The sequence below is a fragment of the Carassius carassius genome, chromosome 43 (genome assembly GCF_963082965.1).
Source record: "Carassius carassius chromosome 43, fCarCar2.1, whole genome shotgun sequence".
Lineage (NCBI taxonomy): Eukaryota > Metazoa > Chordata > Actinopteri > Cypriniformes > Cyprinidae > Carassius > Carassius carassius.
Window position 1 is genome coordinate 4093883 of NC_081797.1, and position 13850 is coordinate 4107732.

A 13850-nucleotide genomic window follows, 5' to 3' on the forward strand; every position below is an offset into this window, starting at 1 on the left:
GCAATATTTTTCACGTAATTTGGAATCAGTAACATGTTCATAATCATCCCCTCTCTACTTTTCATTTAAAATTCTTCTGTACAACTCCAGCAGTTTGTTGTGTAATATATGCACGCTTGAGAGTTGAATTTCTAGATTTGATTCAGTATTTTTAGGCATTATGTTCAAACACTAGCAGTATTAAGTCATCAGGATTCTCTTTCTCATTCACCAGTTCTCTCTTATGCTTTGTGCATGTCTACAAGATGTCCTTCGTCATCAGATAGCAGGGAGAAAAAAAGAAAAAGAACAGCTGGAATAATGGATCCAACATTCCCACAGAGAGAAGGACAGGAAGTTACAGTAAAACCAGACCGTGTGAGAGCAAACAGCAAAATGATTCATTCAGTGGGTAGTTCTTTTCGCCTGACACCTTGTTTAGAAGGTCAAGCGAACAAAAAGAGGATAAAAGAGAAACCTGAGGACCTGAGAAAGTTCCGAATGGGATTCTGACACGTGCTGCACAGATCAGACATTTGCCTCTTGTTACCTTTGGCAAACAACTGCATGACCCTTGAGAATGAATGCCATCCTCTCATCTGTTTGTCTCATCTACATACACTGACAACAAGGACAGCTCCTAATAAGGTACGCCGAGCCAGTCTTGCTGTAAATATCCCTGCGGCCTGAGAGAGAGAGAGGGAGAGGAAGGGAGGGTGGAGAGGAAAAGTCTGGGGGAAAACGGAGCGGATGGATTGCGACCTTATAAGGGTAAAGCTGCTCTTTTCCCAGGGTCTGGATCCCAAACTCTGGCGTGCTGCCAAAGCGAAAAAGAACAGCATTTGCTGCCATCTATAGACAGAATAGCATCATGACCGCCAGGGAAAGTTGCTAATGAAAGGTCAATTTGTGGATAGACGTCGCTAAATGATGTTGTGTTGGTACTATTTTATATAGAAAACTAAAAATATACTTTTTTTTTTTTGAAAATTCCATATACATAAGAAGAAGTGGGTTCAATGTAGACGAAATCTTTTCACATTTTATAAATTACATGTAAATCTCTTGGAACAAACACAAAAAAGCTTTTGAAATGTATATAATTTTCTTCCTTTTTCTCTCGTCTTTTTTCCCTGGCAGAAAATGTTCATTTGATTATGTGAATATGTACTGCCTCTTGTTCTTGTGGCATTAATAAAGCTTTTTTTTTTAAATGACGTTGTGATTTCTTTACACGATTACGTCAACAACGCAAAATTGTCAAAATCAAATCGCAGCGAAAAAAGTTTTATATATGTTCATTTAGATTTGTTTTTAAAGTAATATGCATAATTTGATATTAAAATATAAATAACTATAAATTGCGAGCTTACCGTGCAATTACGAGTACATTTATATTTATTTCTTTTTTTAATATATTATGTATTTATTATTATTTATTTACATTTCACAATTCTGACTTTTATTCTCAAAATTACGAGTTTATATCTTTTCTGGGGTTTTAAACTACAAAACAACTACAACTACATTTAAAAACGAACTGTATCATAAAACTATCTGACCCACTTAGAAACAAATCACATTTGGATACGTTAAGTCCATTTTATTTATTTTATTTTTATTTATTTATTTATTTTTTATTATTGCAGAACAACATACATATACAGAGGAACACAATGTATTATTACATTCAAAACAGCATCAAAGAAACAATGAAAAAAATAATAATAATTACACGGGAAAATAAAAAAAAATTACAAAGAAAAGGATTCAAAAATTCTATACATCCGTTTCGCTTTTTTATTTCTTGCTTCTTTTAGGGCTTCAATATAATGTTTAAGCTCAATTTCAAATAATATGATGTTAGGTTTATTATTTGACCATTTCTGCTTGTGTATATGGTATTTTCCATACATAATTATTAAGTTAACAACAAAATTTTGCTCCACACTCTTTCTTTTCTATCTTTACCATATAGTTGAATCTTTACTTTTGTAAATTTAAATATCAGATATTCAACATCAATCCAAAACAATTAAGTCCATTTTAGGGTGCATGGAAATAGAAACAGGCCTACGTGTTATGAAATAATTAAAAACAAATCCAAATTTATCACATTTGATTTTGATTTATCCATCCTGAGAGAGGTTATCATTATCACGTGTCAGCGGTTTCTATGTCCTGACAATATTTAAACTTTTATATATTTCAAAATAGGTGAATTCTTTTAGACCGACTCACCTCACCAATCATAGACGATGATTTGGCTGTTCGCCCCGCCCACTCCAGTCACCTGACTGTAGCGCTGCGCCTTTTACGTCCGCCTTCAACAGGAACACGTAATAAATGTTCGATACATCAGTAAGTACTAACGTTTTATCATTAAAAAAAAACTTTAGGAAATGTGTAACATCATTAATTTGACTGCTAGTCAAAGTGAGTAAACTCAGCTGTCTGTTTGCATGCAGCATTGATAAAGCTTTGATTTTTTTGTTTACGATGGTCAAAGTATAATAGTCACGGGTTTAAATGACACACAGTAAAGGTGTAACTAGGGGCGAAACTCACAAAAACATAATTTCATGACTATTAAGCACATTTTATTATTTTTAATTATCTATTTAGTGTACACACATGTACCCTACATGTGTATGTGGATGAAAATGAATATGAATAATGAGAATATTTTAAAAGATTTGCTGATCTTGACATAGTCATGAGAGTCTGTCTATGATATAATTGACTATTTTATAATTGTCTTGTCACATAACAATGAATAGGGTTCTGGCATCAAGATTCCACATCCAATCTTTCCCCATGCTTTTTTTTTTTGCAGAAGGCAGACTTCCCCAAAAATGACCTCTGAACCTGTTGACCCGTATGTCTTCACCTCTGACTCTCTACCGTCCGACCCTCGCTTCATGCCACCGCTCACCAACGGCCTGCTGGGATGGAGAGTGTTTGATCCAGTCATGCATATGGGCGGGGTTTATAATGGAGAAGGCGGGACTTGTCACCGCGGCAACATTCCTTGTCCTCTGGCCTTTCAGATGAAGATGGCAGAAGTGGGACGACACATGTACAAGTTAGACATGCACTCAGGTTAGAAGAATGCATGCACAGTATAATACTGCATTTGATCTCCCAGTACAAGACTCTCTTTCTATGCATCAGGTGTTTTCTCTCACTCCGTGGTCACTCCTCGTTTTGAGGCCACTCAGGTTTTGTACGCTCACCGGCAGAAGACAAACCTCTTGGTCATGGAGGTTCTCCTCAAACGCTCTGAAACCAGCACTGAACCAATCACTATTCAGCTAGAAGGTTCTTTCAAACCCCAAAGTGATGACATTGTTTTCCAGAATGCACCGGACTACAAGGGCGGGAGGTACTTCTGTTTATATAATATTTGCATGCATAATATTATGTTTATAGTAAAATAAATAAACAAACCTACGTTTGCAAGAATAAAGTCACAATATTTTGAGAATGAAGTCATAGCAATATGAGATTAAAGTTGCAATATTTTGTAAAAAAAAAAAAAAAAAAATTAATAAATATTAAATATTATTCTCAAAATACTATGACTTTATTCTCAAAAAATTGTGACATTAATCTTATACTGCTATGACTTCTCGTAATGATGTTCTCGTAATTTTAAGTTTTTGGAGTCCAATTAAACCAAATGTAGGTGGGGCTTGAACCAGAAATTTGTCTAAACTATATGAAAAACTTAGTTTAAATGTCATTTTGTTCCTTTTATAGTTAAAATATGACACATGTGTCTTGCATAGTTCATGAAATTATTTAATATTCTTTATTAAGAGATTTCTAAAAATATCTTTTAATAATTCCTGTGGCTCAGTGGTAAAGCATTGCATTAGCAGCGTAAAAGGTTGCAGGTTCGATTCCCAGGGAACACATGTTAGGTAAAAAATGTTAGCCTGAATGCACTACAAGTCGCTTTGGATAAAAGTGTCTGCTAAATGCATGAATTAAATTAAATTAATCTATTAAATATAAAGTATAAGTACTACTGTAAGTAACATAAAAATTTTACAAATATGATTTATTAATGTAGGTGGGACTTATGTTTGACGTTTGTCAAAACTACATGAGAAAAAAACTCACTATAAATGTAATCTTGTTCCTTTTATATTTAACATATACCTTGCATTATTCATATAATTATGTATTATTCTTTATTGCTTCATTTCTAATAATCTTTTATTAAATAAACAAAACAATAAGCCTTTAAATATTTAATAATTAAAAAAATTATATATTTTAATATCCACAAAATATTAAGTAGAATAATGAAGTCACATTAATATTATACAAATATTATTTCTATATTATTAATAAATGTTAAATAAGAGGAAAAGGTGTTTTAGTAGTGTAAGTTGATAAACTCTTATATTAATGACATGTGGCAGATGGAATGGGATAAATGTCATGAAAATAATTAAATATAACAAATCCTAGTGTAAGAATTATTATTATTGATTTTTTTTTTTTTACTAATTTTAAATCTAAGTATGACCAAGTTGTTTTTACAAGGTCTCTTTTCGATCATACAAGATTTACACATGGATATTTATTAAAAGGTGAAGAACCACCATCACGCCTTATTTGCCAAACTAAAATGACTGTAAAACATATTTTATTGGATTGTACTGTTTTAAATGTAAAAGGACAAGGGTTTTATTATGAGGTGTGTCTGATTTATTTATTTCAAGATTCATTTAAAAATTTATCACCTGAATGTATTTCAGAATTTTGAAATGAAATTAGCCTTGATGCTGACATCGCGTTAAAAAGTGAAAGAATAAATAAATAGTAGCGTATGTTTGCTTGTTTCCCAGAAGTGACCTTTTTTTCTCTTCAGGCATATTTTTGGACAGACCGTCTCTTCTGAGGTTCCTGGAGGAATCCGTCCATCTGTGCACCTGATCTGGACGCCCATCACATCCACTCTCACCCTCCCACCCGACCAGAGCCAGTCCAGCTGGGTTTTCCTGGTTGCTGCTGCCGGAAGCAATGAGAGCGTCCGCTTGTGTTATGAAACTGGTTTGGGGCTTATTGATACGGGTGAATTACGCCCTTCACACCTGCGCAGCTGGGCGGAGCTTTGGAAGGGGAGCAGCATAGAGGTGGAGGGAGCAGAAAGCCTGAACCGAGCTCTGATTGGCTGCATGTTTTATCTCCTCAGCTCATTCTCGTCTTTAAGAGAGGAGGAAAACGCACCACTCGAGTTTGGAGGCGTCAGTCCTGGGGGTTTGTCAAACGGGAGTGAAGAGGAGGATTACCATGGACATGTTTTCTGGGATCAGGTGAGGTTAACACAATTCATCTGGAACAGCACTGGAGCATGATGATACTTTATCAAGTTATTCATAAACAGAGTAATTTATTATTTTTCTTATTCAAATATCGTAATATAAAATATTTCAAAATGTAAAAAATATAAAAGTAATAAATAAATAAATTAATAAATATTTTATTTCTGTTGAAACGATAAAATTTTCTATACTATATATATATATATATATATATATATATATATATATATTTGTATATATATATATGTTATTTATATGTTATTTAATAAATATAGCCCAAGATACTTTTTCCAAAAATAAACAAAAAATCTTTAAAAAAGATGTTGATAAATTGTTATTATATATTATAATCATTCATATTTATTATTGACATTTATATTTTAATTATTAAAAGTTACTATAATTATTATTGTTGTGCTTGATTATTGATGACTAAAGTAATGTGATTATTTATATATATATATATATATATATATACATTACTTTTAATAATCAAGCACAACAATAATTACAATTACCTTTAATAATTAAAATATAAATCTTAATAAGAAAATAAGTATTAATATACTAATATAGATAGATAGAGAGAGAGAGAGAGAGAGAGAGAGATAGATAGATAGATAGATAGATAGATAGATAGATAGATAGATAGATAGATAGATAGATAGATAGATAGATAGATAGATAGATAGATAATATAAATCTTTTGTAAAATCATAAATGGCTTTGTTGTCAATTTAATCAATTGAATGCATTTATGCTTAAAAAATAATTAATTATACACTTATATTAAATAATCATGATTAATTTTCAAGTCAAATATAGTAATATCAATTCAATGTGTTTTTAAATTATTAAATACATTTAATGAATATCTTCAGTTATTACTTTGTGGGGTTTTTTTCTATTTCAGACTTCCAGCCAGTTTGTTAGATCTGTATGTATTCTGTATGTCTCTCTGGCTCTCCCCACAGGACACATGGATGTACCCCAATGTTGCCCTCTTCTATCCCAGACTGGCCAGAGCTGTACTGGAATACCGTGCAGGAACCATAGATGGTGCTCGAGCAAATGCCCAGAAGATGGGCTACAAGGTCCAGTGAGGAATTATTCTTGAATTATCCGCAGCTTTATATACTCTTATATTATTAACAGTTTCCACCTGTTTTATCAGGGACTGAAGTTTGCATGGGAGAGTGCGGTGACGGGCCGTGACGTTTGTCCAGAGGACATTTACGCAGAGCAGGAGCTGCACATCAATGGAGACGTGGTGCTGGCTTTCCAGCAGTACCTTTACCTCACACAGGTACAGATGATACACACATAAAGACTGTACACATGTGCCAGAGGAGCATCATCTGTGTCTCATCCATCACACAGGACCTGGAGATGTTCAGAGAAGCACGGGGCAGTGAGGTGGTGTGGGGCATCGCTGACTACTGGCTTTCACGGGTGACATGGGACCCCACTGAGCAGCAGTACCATATCAAAGGTAAGCAGGTACTTGCTTGCGCCTACCGCCCAACTTTGGGCATAGGCCACGAACAAGTGCTCTCCAGTCGTCCCGGTCCTGGGCCAACTTCTCTGCCTGCCTCTCTTCCTTTTCCCTTTTGGGTTCTAAAAGAGGGCGTGTCTTGCTGTGCTTGATGCAGGCTTGCGAAGGGTATGGCCAACCCATCTCCAGCGTCTTTGGAGGATCTCTTCCTCAATAGGCTGCTGTCCTGTTCGCTGCCACAGCTCCAGGTTACTGATGGTGTTTGGCCAGCGTACCCTTAGGATTCGTCTGAGACAGGTGTTAATAAAGGACTGGATTTTCTTCATGGTAGTGACTGTTGTTCTCCAGGTCTCTGCACCGTACAGTAGAACAGGCTTTATCATGGCGTTAAAGATCCTGATCTTGGTGTTCCTAGGCAGCTCAGAGGATCCCCAGACTTTCTTCAGCTGGTGGAAAGCTGCCCTTGCCTTTCCAATCCGCACCTTCACATCCGCCTCTGTCCCCCCCAACTTGTCGACTATGCTGCCAAGATAGGTGAAGCTTTCCACTTCCTCTAGTGCTTCTCCTTCTAGCCTGACGGGGGCCGTGTTGTTGTTGTTGACTTTGAGGATCTTGCTCTTCCCTTTGTGTATAATGAGTCCAAGGCTTGCTGAATGAGTTGCGATGATATTGGTCTTCTCCTGCATTTGTTGCTGGGTGTGGGAAAGAAGTGCCAGGTCATCAGCAAAGTCGAGGTCATCCAATTGTGTCCAAGGTGTCCATTGGATGCCATTCCTCTTCTGGGTAGTTGATGTCTTCATTACCCAATCTATTGCCAACAGGAAAAGGAAGAGTGACAATAGGCATCCTTGTCTCACCCCTGTTCGCACTTGGAAGGCATCTGTAAGCTGCTGGCCATGTACCACTCTGCAGGTCATTCCCTCATATGAGTTCCTGATGATGTTAGTGATCTTTGCTGGTACACCGTAGTGTCTCAACAGAGTGCCTATCCACGCTGTCAAATGCCTTCTCATAGTCAATAAAATTGACATAGAGAGGTGAGTTCCACTCCAAGGACTGTTCCAGGATAATCCGCAGAGTTGTTATCTGGTCAATGCAGGATCTACTCTTTCTGAAGCCAGCTTGTTGGTCTCTAAGATGTGGGTCGACCGCGTCTTTTATCCTGTTTAGGAGGACTCTATTGAATATCTTGCCTGGGGTTGACAGCAGTGTTATCCCCCTGTAATTGGAGCAGGAACTAAGATCACCCTTCTTGGGGAGCTTGATGAGATAGCCCTCCTTCCACTCTGTTGAAATGTCTTCCTCCTCCCAGATGTTTTGGAATAGAGGATAGAGCATTTCCACAGTGGTCACTTCGTCCACTTTTAAAACTTCTGCAGGAATGGTGTCTGGCCCGGCTGACTTCCCTTTTTTCAATTGCTTGATGGCCTTATACATTTCTTCCTTCGATGGAACACCACAAACGATAGGAAGGTCACAGCTGGCTCTGCCCATCTATGCTTTTGCTGTTCTATCCCTGGAATAGCTTTTCCTTCTCTGTCTCTAACTGGCCTCTCTGGTTGGATGAATTTACCTGAGAGCTTTTGATGTTTGTATACAGCTCTCTAATGTTACCATTTTGAGCCGCATCTTCTGCCTCTGCTGCCAGTTCCTCCATGTAATTTCTCTTGTCTGCCCTTATACTCCGCTTTACTATTCTGTTTGCTTCTCTATACTGCTCTTGGGCCTTGGCTTTTCTAGCACGTGTGCGGCTGCTGTTTATTTCTGCCTTCTTCCTTTTCCTCTCCTGGATCTTTTCTAAGGTTCCCACTGAGATCCATTCTTTTTGCCCCCGCTTCCTGTTACCTAGCACTTCCTTACATGTTGATGTTATTGCCTCTTTAATGCTCTGCCATTTATCATCCATGGTATTTCTGTCGATCCGCTGCTGTAGGATCTAGCTTCTTCTGACCAGCGCCTATCCATCTAGACTCACTGATTCCCAGAAGATCTAGATTATAGCGTCTCATCTCGGCTGCCACTTGAGCTGTTTTGCCGGTTTCAAACATGGTTCTGACATTCCATGTTCCGATATTAGTGGTGGTCCTGGTGGAGATGATGGTTGTCGGCCTAGTAGCTTCCAAGGGGCTTTCCCTACTAGGCGTCATACTTTCTCCAGCTGTGGGTCCATCCTCTCCCAGGGCCTTAGTTACTTTTGAATTACTTGTTCGCGAATCTGTAACGTTATTTCTTTTTCCGGGGTGGGGTTGTTGGCCCCACGCCCAACCCCCAACCTGGAGGACCAGGTGTTGCTCTTCGTCTGTCCTCTACCATGAGTCCTGCCCGGCTTGGTTAAACCTGCCAGGGGCCTTGCCCCCGCCGGTATAGCCCTCAGGGTCAAGGAGGCACGCAAGCCTCCCCACCACGGCAAGGTAGCAACACATTGGGGGGGTAAGCAGGTAGTTATCATTAACTAAAACTCTTACTACTTTGTTCATGACATTAACGGTCATGCATGCATTTTAATACTTGAAATAAAGGTTTAAGTAACATAGAACTGTTTTAAATTTACACCGTATTACATCATATTAGTTTTGAATGATTCATAATGTTTTGTGTTGCATTCATGGCTGGAAAACCAACAAATGAATGAAAAAAAAAACAAGGAAGAAATTTAAAGAGAAATGCTGCGTTAGAGCCAGTTGGAATACTTGACTAGCTTCTTGTTTTGATGTTTTGTGAGGTTTTGTGTTGTTTGTCCATTAGGTGTGATTCCTCCTGATGAGTATTACTTCACTGTTGACAACTCGGTGTTCACCAATGCTGTCGCTCAACGCAGGTGTGTGTTTGTGTGTAATCGCTCATAATTAGGGTCATTGATTTGAACAAAGCCCTCACCCTAAGTAGTTAAAATAGTAATAAATATTTCATTTGTTTTCTTGTTTAGTCTTCAGTTTGCCGTGGAGTTGTCCGGTCTGTTAGGGCACACGCCTCCTCCCGCTTGGCAGGACGTTGCTGATAAGATCAAAATCCCCTTTGACCCGGAACTGAAGTATCACCCAGAGTTTGACGGCTACACGCAGGGTGAGACCAGGGAGGGTCACACTTGTGATCTTCACAGTAAATGTCACTCCGCCTTTTAAATTCCATTTTTGAAGCCAGATTAGAGTAAAATAAGAAAAACATCTGCAGTTCCATGGTTTAGCCCGAAGATTCCTATAGAGCTCTATATAAAAGGCCTATAGATACTCTAATTGTTTTTAGACATAAATATTTATTTTATGTAAGTTGGGGGTTTAGATATATATTTAGACATTCTCAAAGACAACTTTTTGTAAACGCTTCGATTTATTCATTTATTTATTTTAAATGTTGATTTAAAGTGTTGGTTTGTGAATTATTATTACAACAGTCAAGCCGGAACACAGAGAAAGCATTTTGTTGCACAAAACATTAAAATTCTGACTCTTTTTGGCTGTATTGTTATAACCATACCAATTAATTTGAGTGTGTGTAATTGTGTTTGTGCGTGTCTGTCTGTGTGTGTGTGTGTGTGAGTGGATGTGTCTGTTTTGCACTCTTGATGTTTTAAAGTGTAACCCCTTCCTTGCTGTCCACTTTTTCACTGTATTGTAGTTGAATCATTGCTATTATTTTACATATTTGCTGTGTTACAGTCACACCAGTTCATAGGTGTGTGTGTACATGTGTGTGTGTGTGTGTGTGTCAGTGGATGTGTTGGTTTTGCACTCTTGGTGTTTTAGAATGTGTACTTTTTTCTGTATTGTGGCAGATTTGTAGATTGTACACACAAAAAATTGACTCTAAATTGTTGTGTTTTTGTAGATTTCCAAATCATTTCTGGTGGTCTGTAATATTTGACCGAAGAACACAAGTGTGACTAATTTTTTTAAGACCACTTAGCCTGCTTGAATCATGCCCTCAATTTTTTTTGTGTGTCCACATTCTAAATACCATAAAAGTCACCAAGTTTCGTACCATTCCGGAAACCATTCCAAATCAAAATGAGTTTGTACTGATGCATTATATATTCCACAGGAAGTGGAGTCAAGCAGGCAGACGTAGTGTTGCTCGGATATCCGCTGGCAATGTCCATGACCCCAGAGGTCAGACGCAACGATCTGGAAGCATATGAGGCCGTCACTGATCCGCTCGGACCGGCCATGACATGGGTAATCACACACTATGCCTGCACCATCATGCTCTGTGTGGGTTTTTTGGATTTTTCACTCTATATTTTCTGGTAAATTGTTGAAATAAGTCTATTTGTGTGTCTGTTTGTAGGGCATGTTTGCTTTGGGTTGGCTTGAACTTGGAGATGCTGAAAGAGCCCAAAAGCTTCTGCAGAAATGCTTAAAAAATATCCAGAAACCATTTCAGGTACATTTTTGCAGTATGCATAGTAGACTGAAAAATATTTTTTTTTTATTTATTGTTTTTAGTAAAATTAACCAATAATTACAAAGAAACTGAAAGTGGTACATTATAAATAAACATAACATTTTGAAGTAAAAAACAAAACAAAAAAAATACATATTTTTGTAAAACATATTACAGAAATCATTGCTTTTTTATTTGATTTTTTAATGGAAAATAGGTATACAAGCAGAGCACACTGTACAGAATAACGTATCCCACAATGCAATGCAGAACTTGACCTTTTAAGTTGGTAAATAAACTGGAAACTATATAAAATTATTTTTACCTCTAAAACAATTCTAAAAATGACATTATATTTACATCTGGACCTTCTGATTAGACCCTTGTGGGGGGATCATTTTATTAGACTTTTAGTACTTTCTGTTTGTCTTTTCATATACAATTTGTTTTATTACATATTTAAATGTAAGAAAAATCGGAAACTTGTTTTAGCCATAGGATAAAACAACGTATCTCATAATTCACCCTTTTTGTTCTTGCAATTTATATGTTATATCTCACAAGCTCTGTCATTTTTCCTCGTAATTTTAAATTGTGAGATATAAACTTGCTAGAAAAAGGTCAGAACCGTGAGGTAAAAAGTTACAATTACTGAATTGCGAGAACAGAGTTGCGAGATGTTAACTCAGAATTCAGAGGGAAGAAAGTCAGAAATGCGAAATATAAACTCTCAATCATGATCAGATTTGAGTTTTTATCTCACAATTTTGACTTTTTTTCTTAGTATTGCAAGTTTATATCTTGCAATTTTGAGTTTATTTCTCAAAATAGTGTCTGAATTGTGAGATAAAAGGTCGCAATTACATTTTAATTGTTTTATCCCTTGGCAGAAAAAGGCTTCCATATTCAACAACTAGAAAAATATATAAATTCTCCACACTATTTGATTACATTTACATTTAAACAAAATTGAAAACTGCATAATAACTACCAGGTTATGTGACTTAATCGATATGCAACATAATTAAGTTGTGACAATAATAAAACATACATATTGCGCTTATGTGACCCTGGTAAATAAATTGACATTTATACATCATCAGAGCACAAAAAATCGAAATATTGAGAAAATCACCTTTAAAGTTGTACAAATGAAGTTCTTAGCGATGCATTTTACTAATCAACAGGTAATATGCATTGCAAAAAGGTTTTGATGTATTTACAGTAAGAAAATTAACAAAATATCTTCATGGAACATGATCTTTATTTATTATCCTAATGATTTTTGACATAAAAGAAAAATTGATCATTTTCACCCATGCAATGTATTTTTTGCAATTGCTACAAATATACCCCAGAGACTTAAGACTGCTTTTGTGCTCCAGGGTCACAGCAGTATACTGTACACATTACACAATATATTAATACCCTAGTATTTCATGTCAAATATCTCTATAATCTGTATTATCTTATTCTGTGTGTAGGTGTGGAGCGAGTCGGCTGATGGCTCTGGGTGTGTGAACTTCCTCACTGGTATGGGCGGCTTTCTGCAGGCAGTGCTGTTTGGCTACACTGGCTTCAGGTGACAAAATCACTGCCATCTCGAAGAGTCAGTCGCTTGATCACATCCAGACGTCACTGTGTGTCTCCTTCCTGTCCTGTGTTGTTCAGGGTAAAGAAACAGCATCTTGCCTTCACCCCGTTGCTACCGCAGGAAGTTGATGCGCTCAGTGTGAAAGGTGTGAGTTATCTTGGCAACAAGATGGACTGGTTGATAAAGCGTGTGGAAGTGAGTGTTTCAGTGAGGGAGTCTGGGAGTCAGGAGACATGCGCTCTTCAAGTTGTCCTGAATACTGGAACTACAATCCCACTCATTCCAGGTAATAAATGACAAACAGCAGTAAACCAGCAATGACTGATAGGAATTAGTGGTGTTCTCTAGAATAATTTAATTGGTTTAATTAAATGATGTCCACAGGACAGTTGGTGACATTTCCGCGGCAGCCTGGTCAGATCCGTAAAGTGAATTCTGGTTCTTACTGCTGGCCCGTCTGATGATCCACATTTCTACTTACCTTTTATATTTCAGTATACTACATTTTACTGTAATAATGTACTGTACTCTAATAATGCCAAATATATGCATTATTATTACATGAATCACAGTATACTCTGGAAAAAATTTACAATAAAAGATAAAAAAAAGAAAAAGTTTTTATTTTTATTATTCTTATTATTTTTAACTTGACACAAATCAATGCGTTTGATGAAACTCAAGTCTTCGTTTGCTATGTTAAGAAATGCTTTCGTAGTATGTATTTTTTAATGGTGACTTCTGCTTTTATAATGTAAAGAAGAAAAAGAAAATCCACAATATTTTTAAGCATTGTATATTTTTAAGTAATTTAAAAAAACTATTAACATCGATAACCTTATTGTAACATTATTTTTTTAAATGTGAAGATCAAAACTACACATTTTACTATATTATATATTATATGTGTGTGTGTGTGTGCGCGCGTGTGTGTGTGTGTGTGTGTGAGTATGCATATATATATATATATATATATATATATATATATATCTTGCAACAATTTTTGTTTTGTTTTGTGATTTGTGTCTTCTGACTAATCACGCCTGATGTCGAGCGTTGTTTC

At 36.5% G+C, this 13850-nt stretch overlaps 1 protein-coding gene across 2 annotated transcripts; it reads left to right on the forward strand.

The window, feature by feature from the left end:
• Positions 1 to 319: 319 nt before the first annotated feature.
• pgghg (protein-glucosylgalactosylhydroxylysine glucosidase) lies at positions 320 to 13577 on the forward strand. Of its 2 annotated transcripts, none has more exons than XM_059536396.1 (14): positions 320 to 627; positions 2816 to 3081; positions 3154 to 3364; positions 4865 to 5309; positions 6293 to 6412; positions 6493 to 6624; positions 6699 to 6810; positions 9559 to 9631; positions 9740 to 9876; positions 10852 to 10985; positions 11098 to 11193; positions 12678 to 12775; positions 12865 to 13073; positions 13172 to 13577. In XM_059536396.1, exons 2-14 carry the CDS (start codon positions 2835 to 2837, stop codon positions 13246 to 13248), a joined length of 2091 nt encoding a protein of 696 aa, XP_059392379.1. In that variant the 5' UTR covers positions 320 to 627; positions 2816 to 2834; the 3' UTR covers positions 13249 to 13577. The 2 variants fall into 2 exon arrangements, with proteins under 2 accessions (XP_059392379.1, XP_059392378.1); XM_059536395.1 differs by lacking the exon at positions 320 to 627 and adding an exon at positions 2230 to 2340.
• Positions 13578 to 13850: the final 273 nt, after the last annotated feature.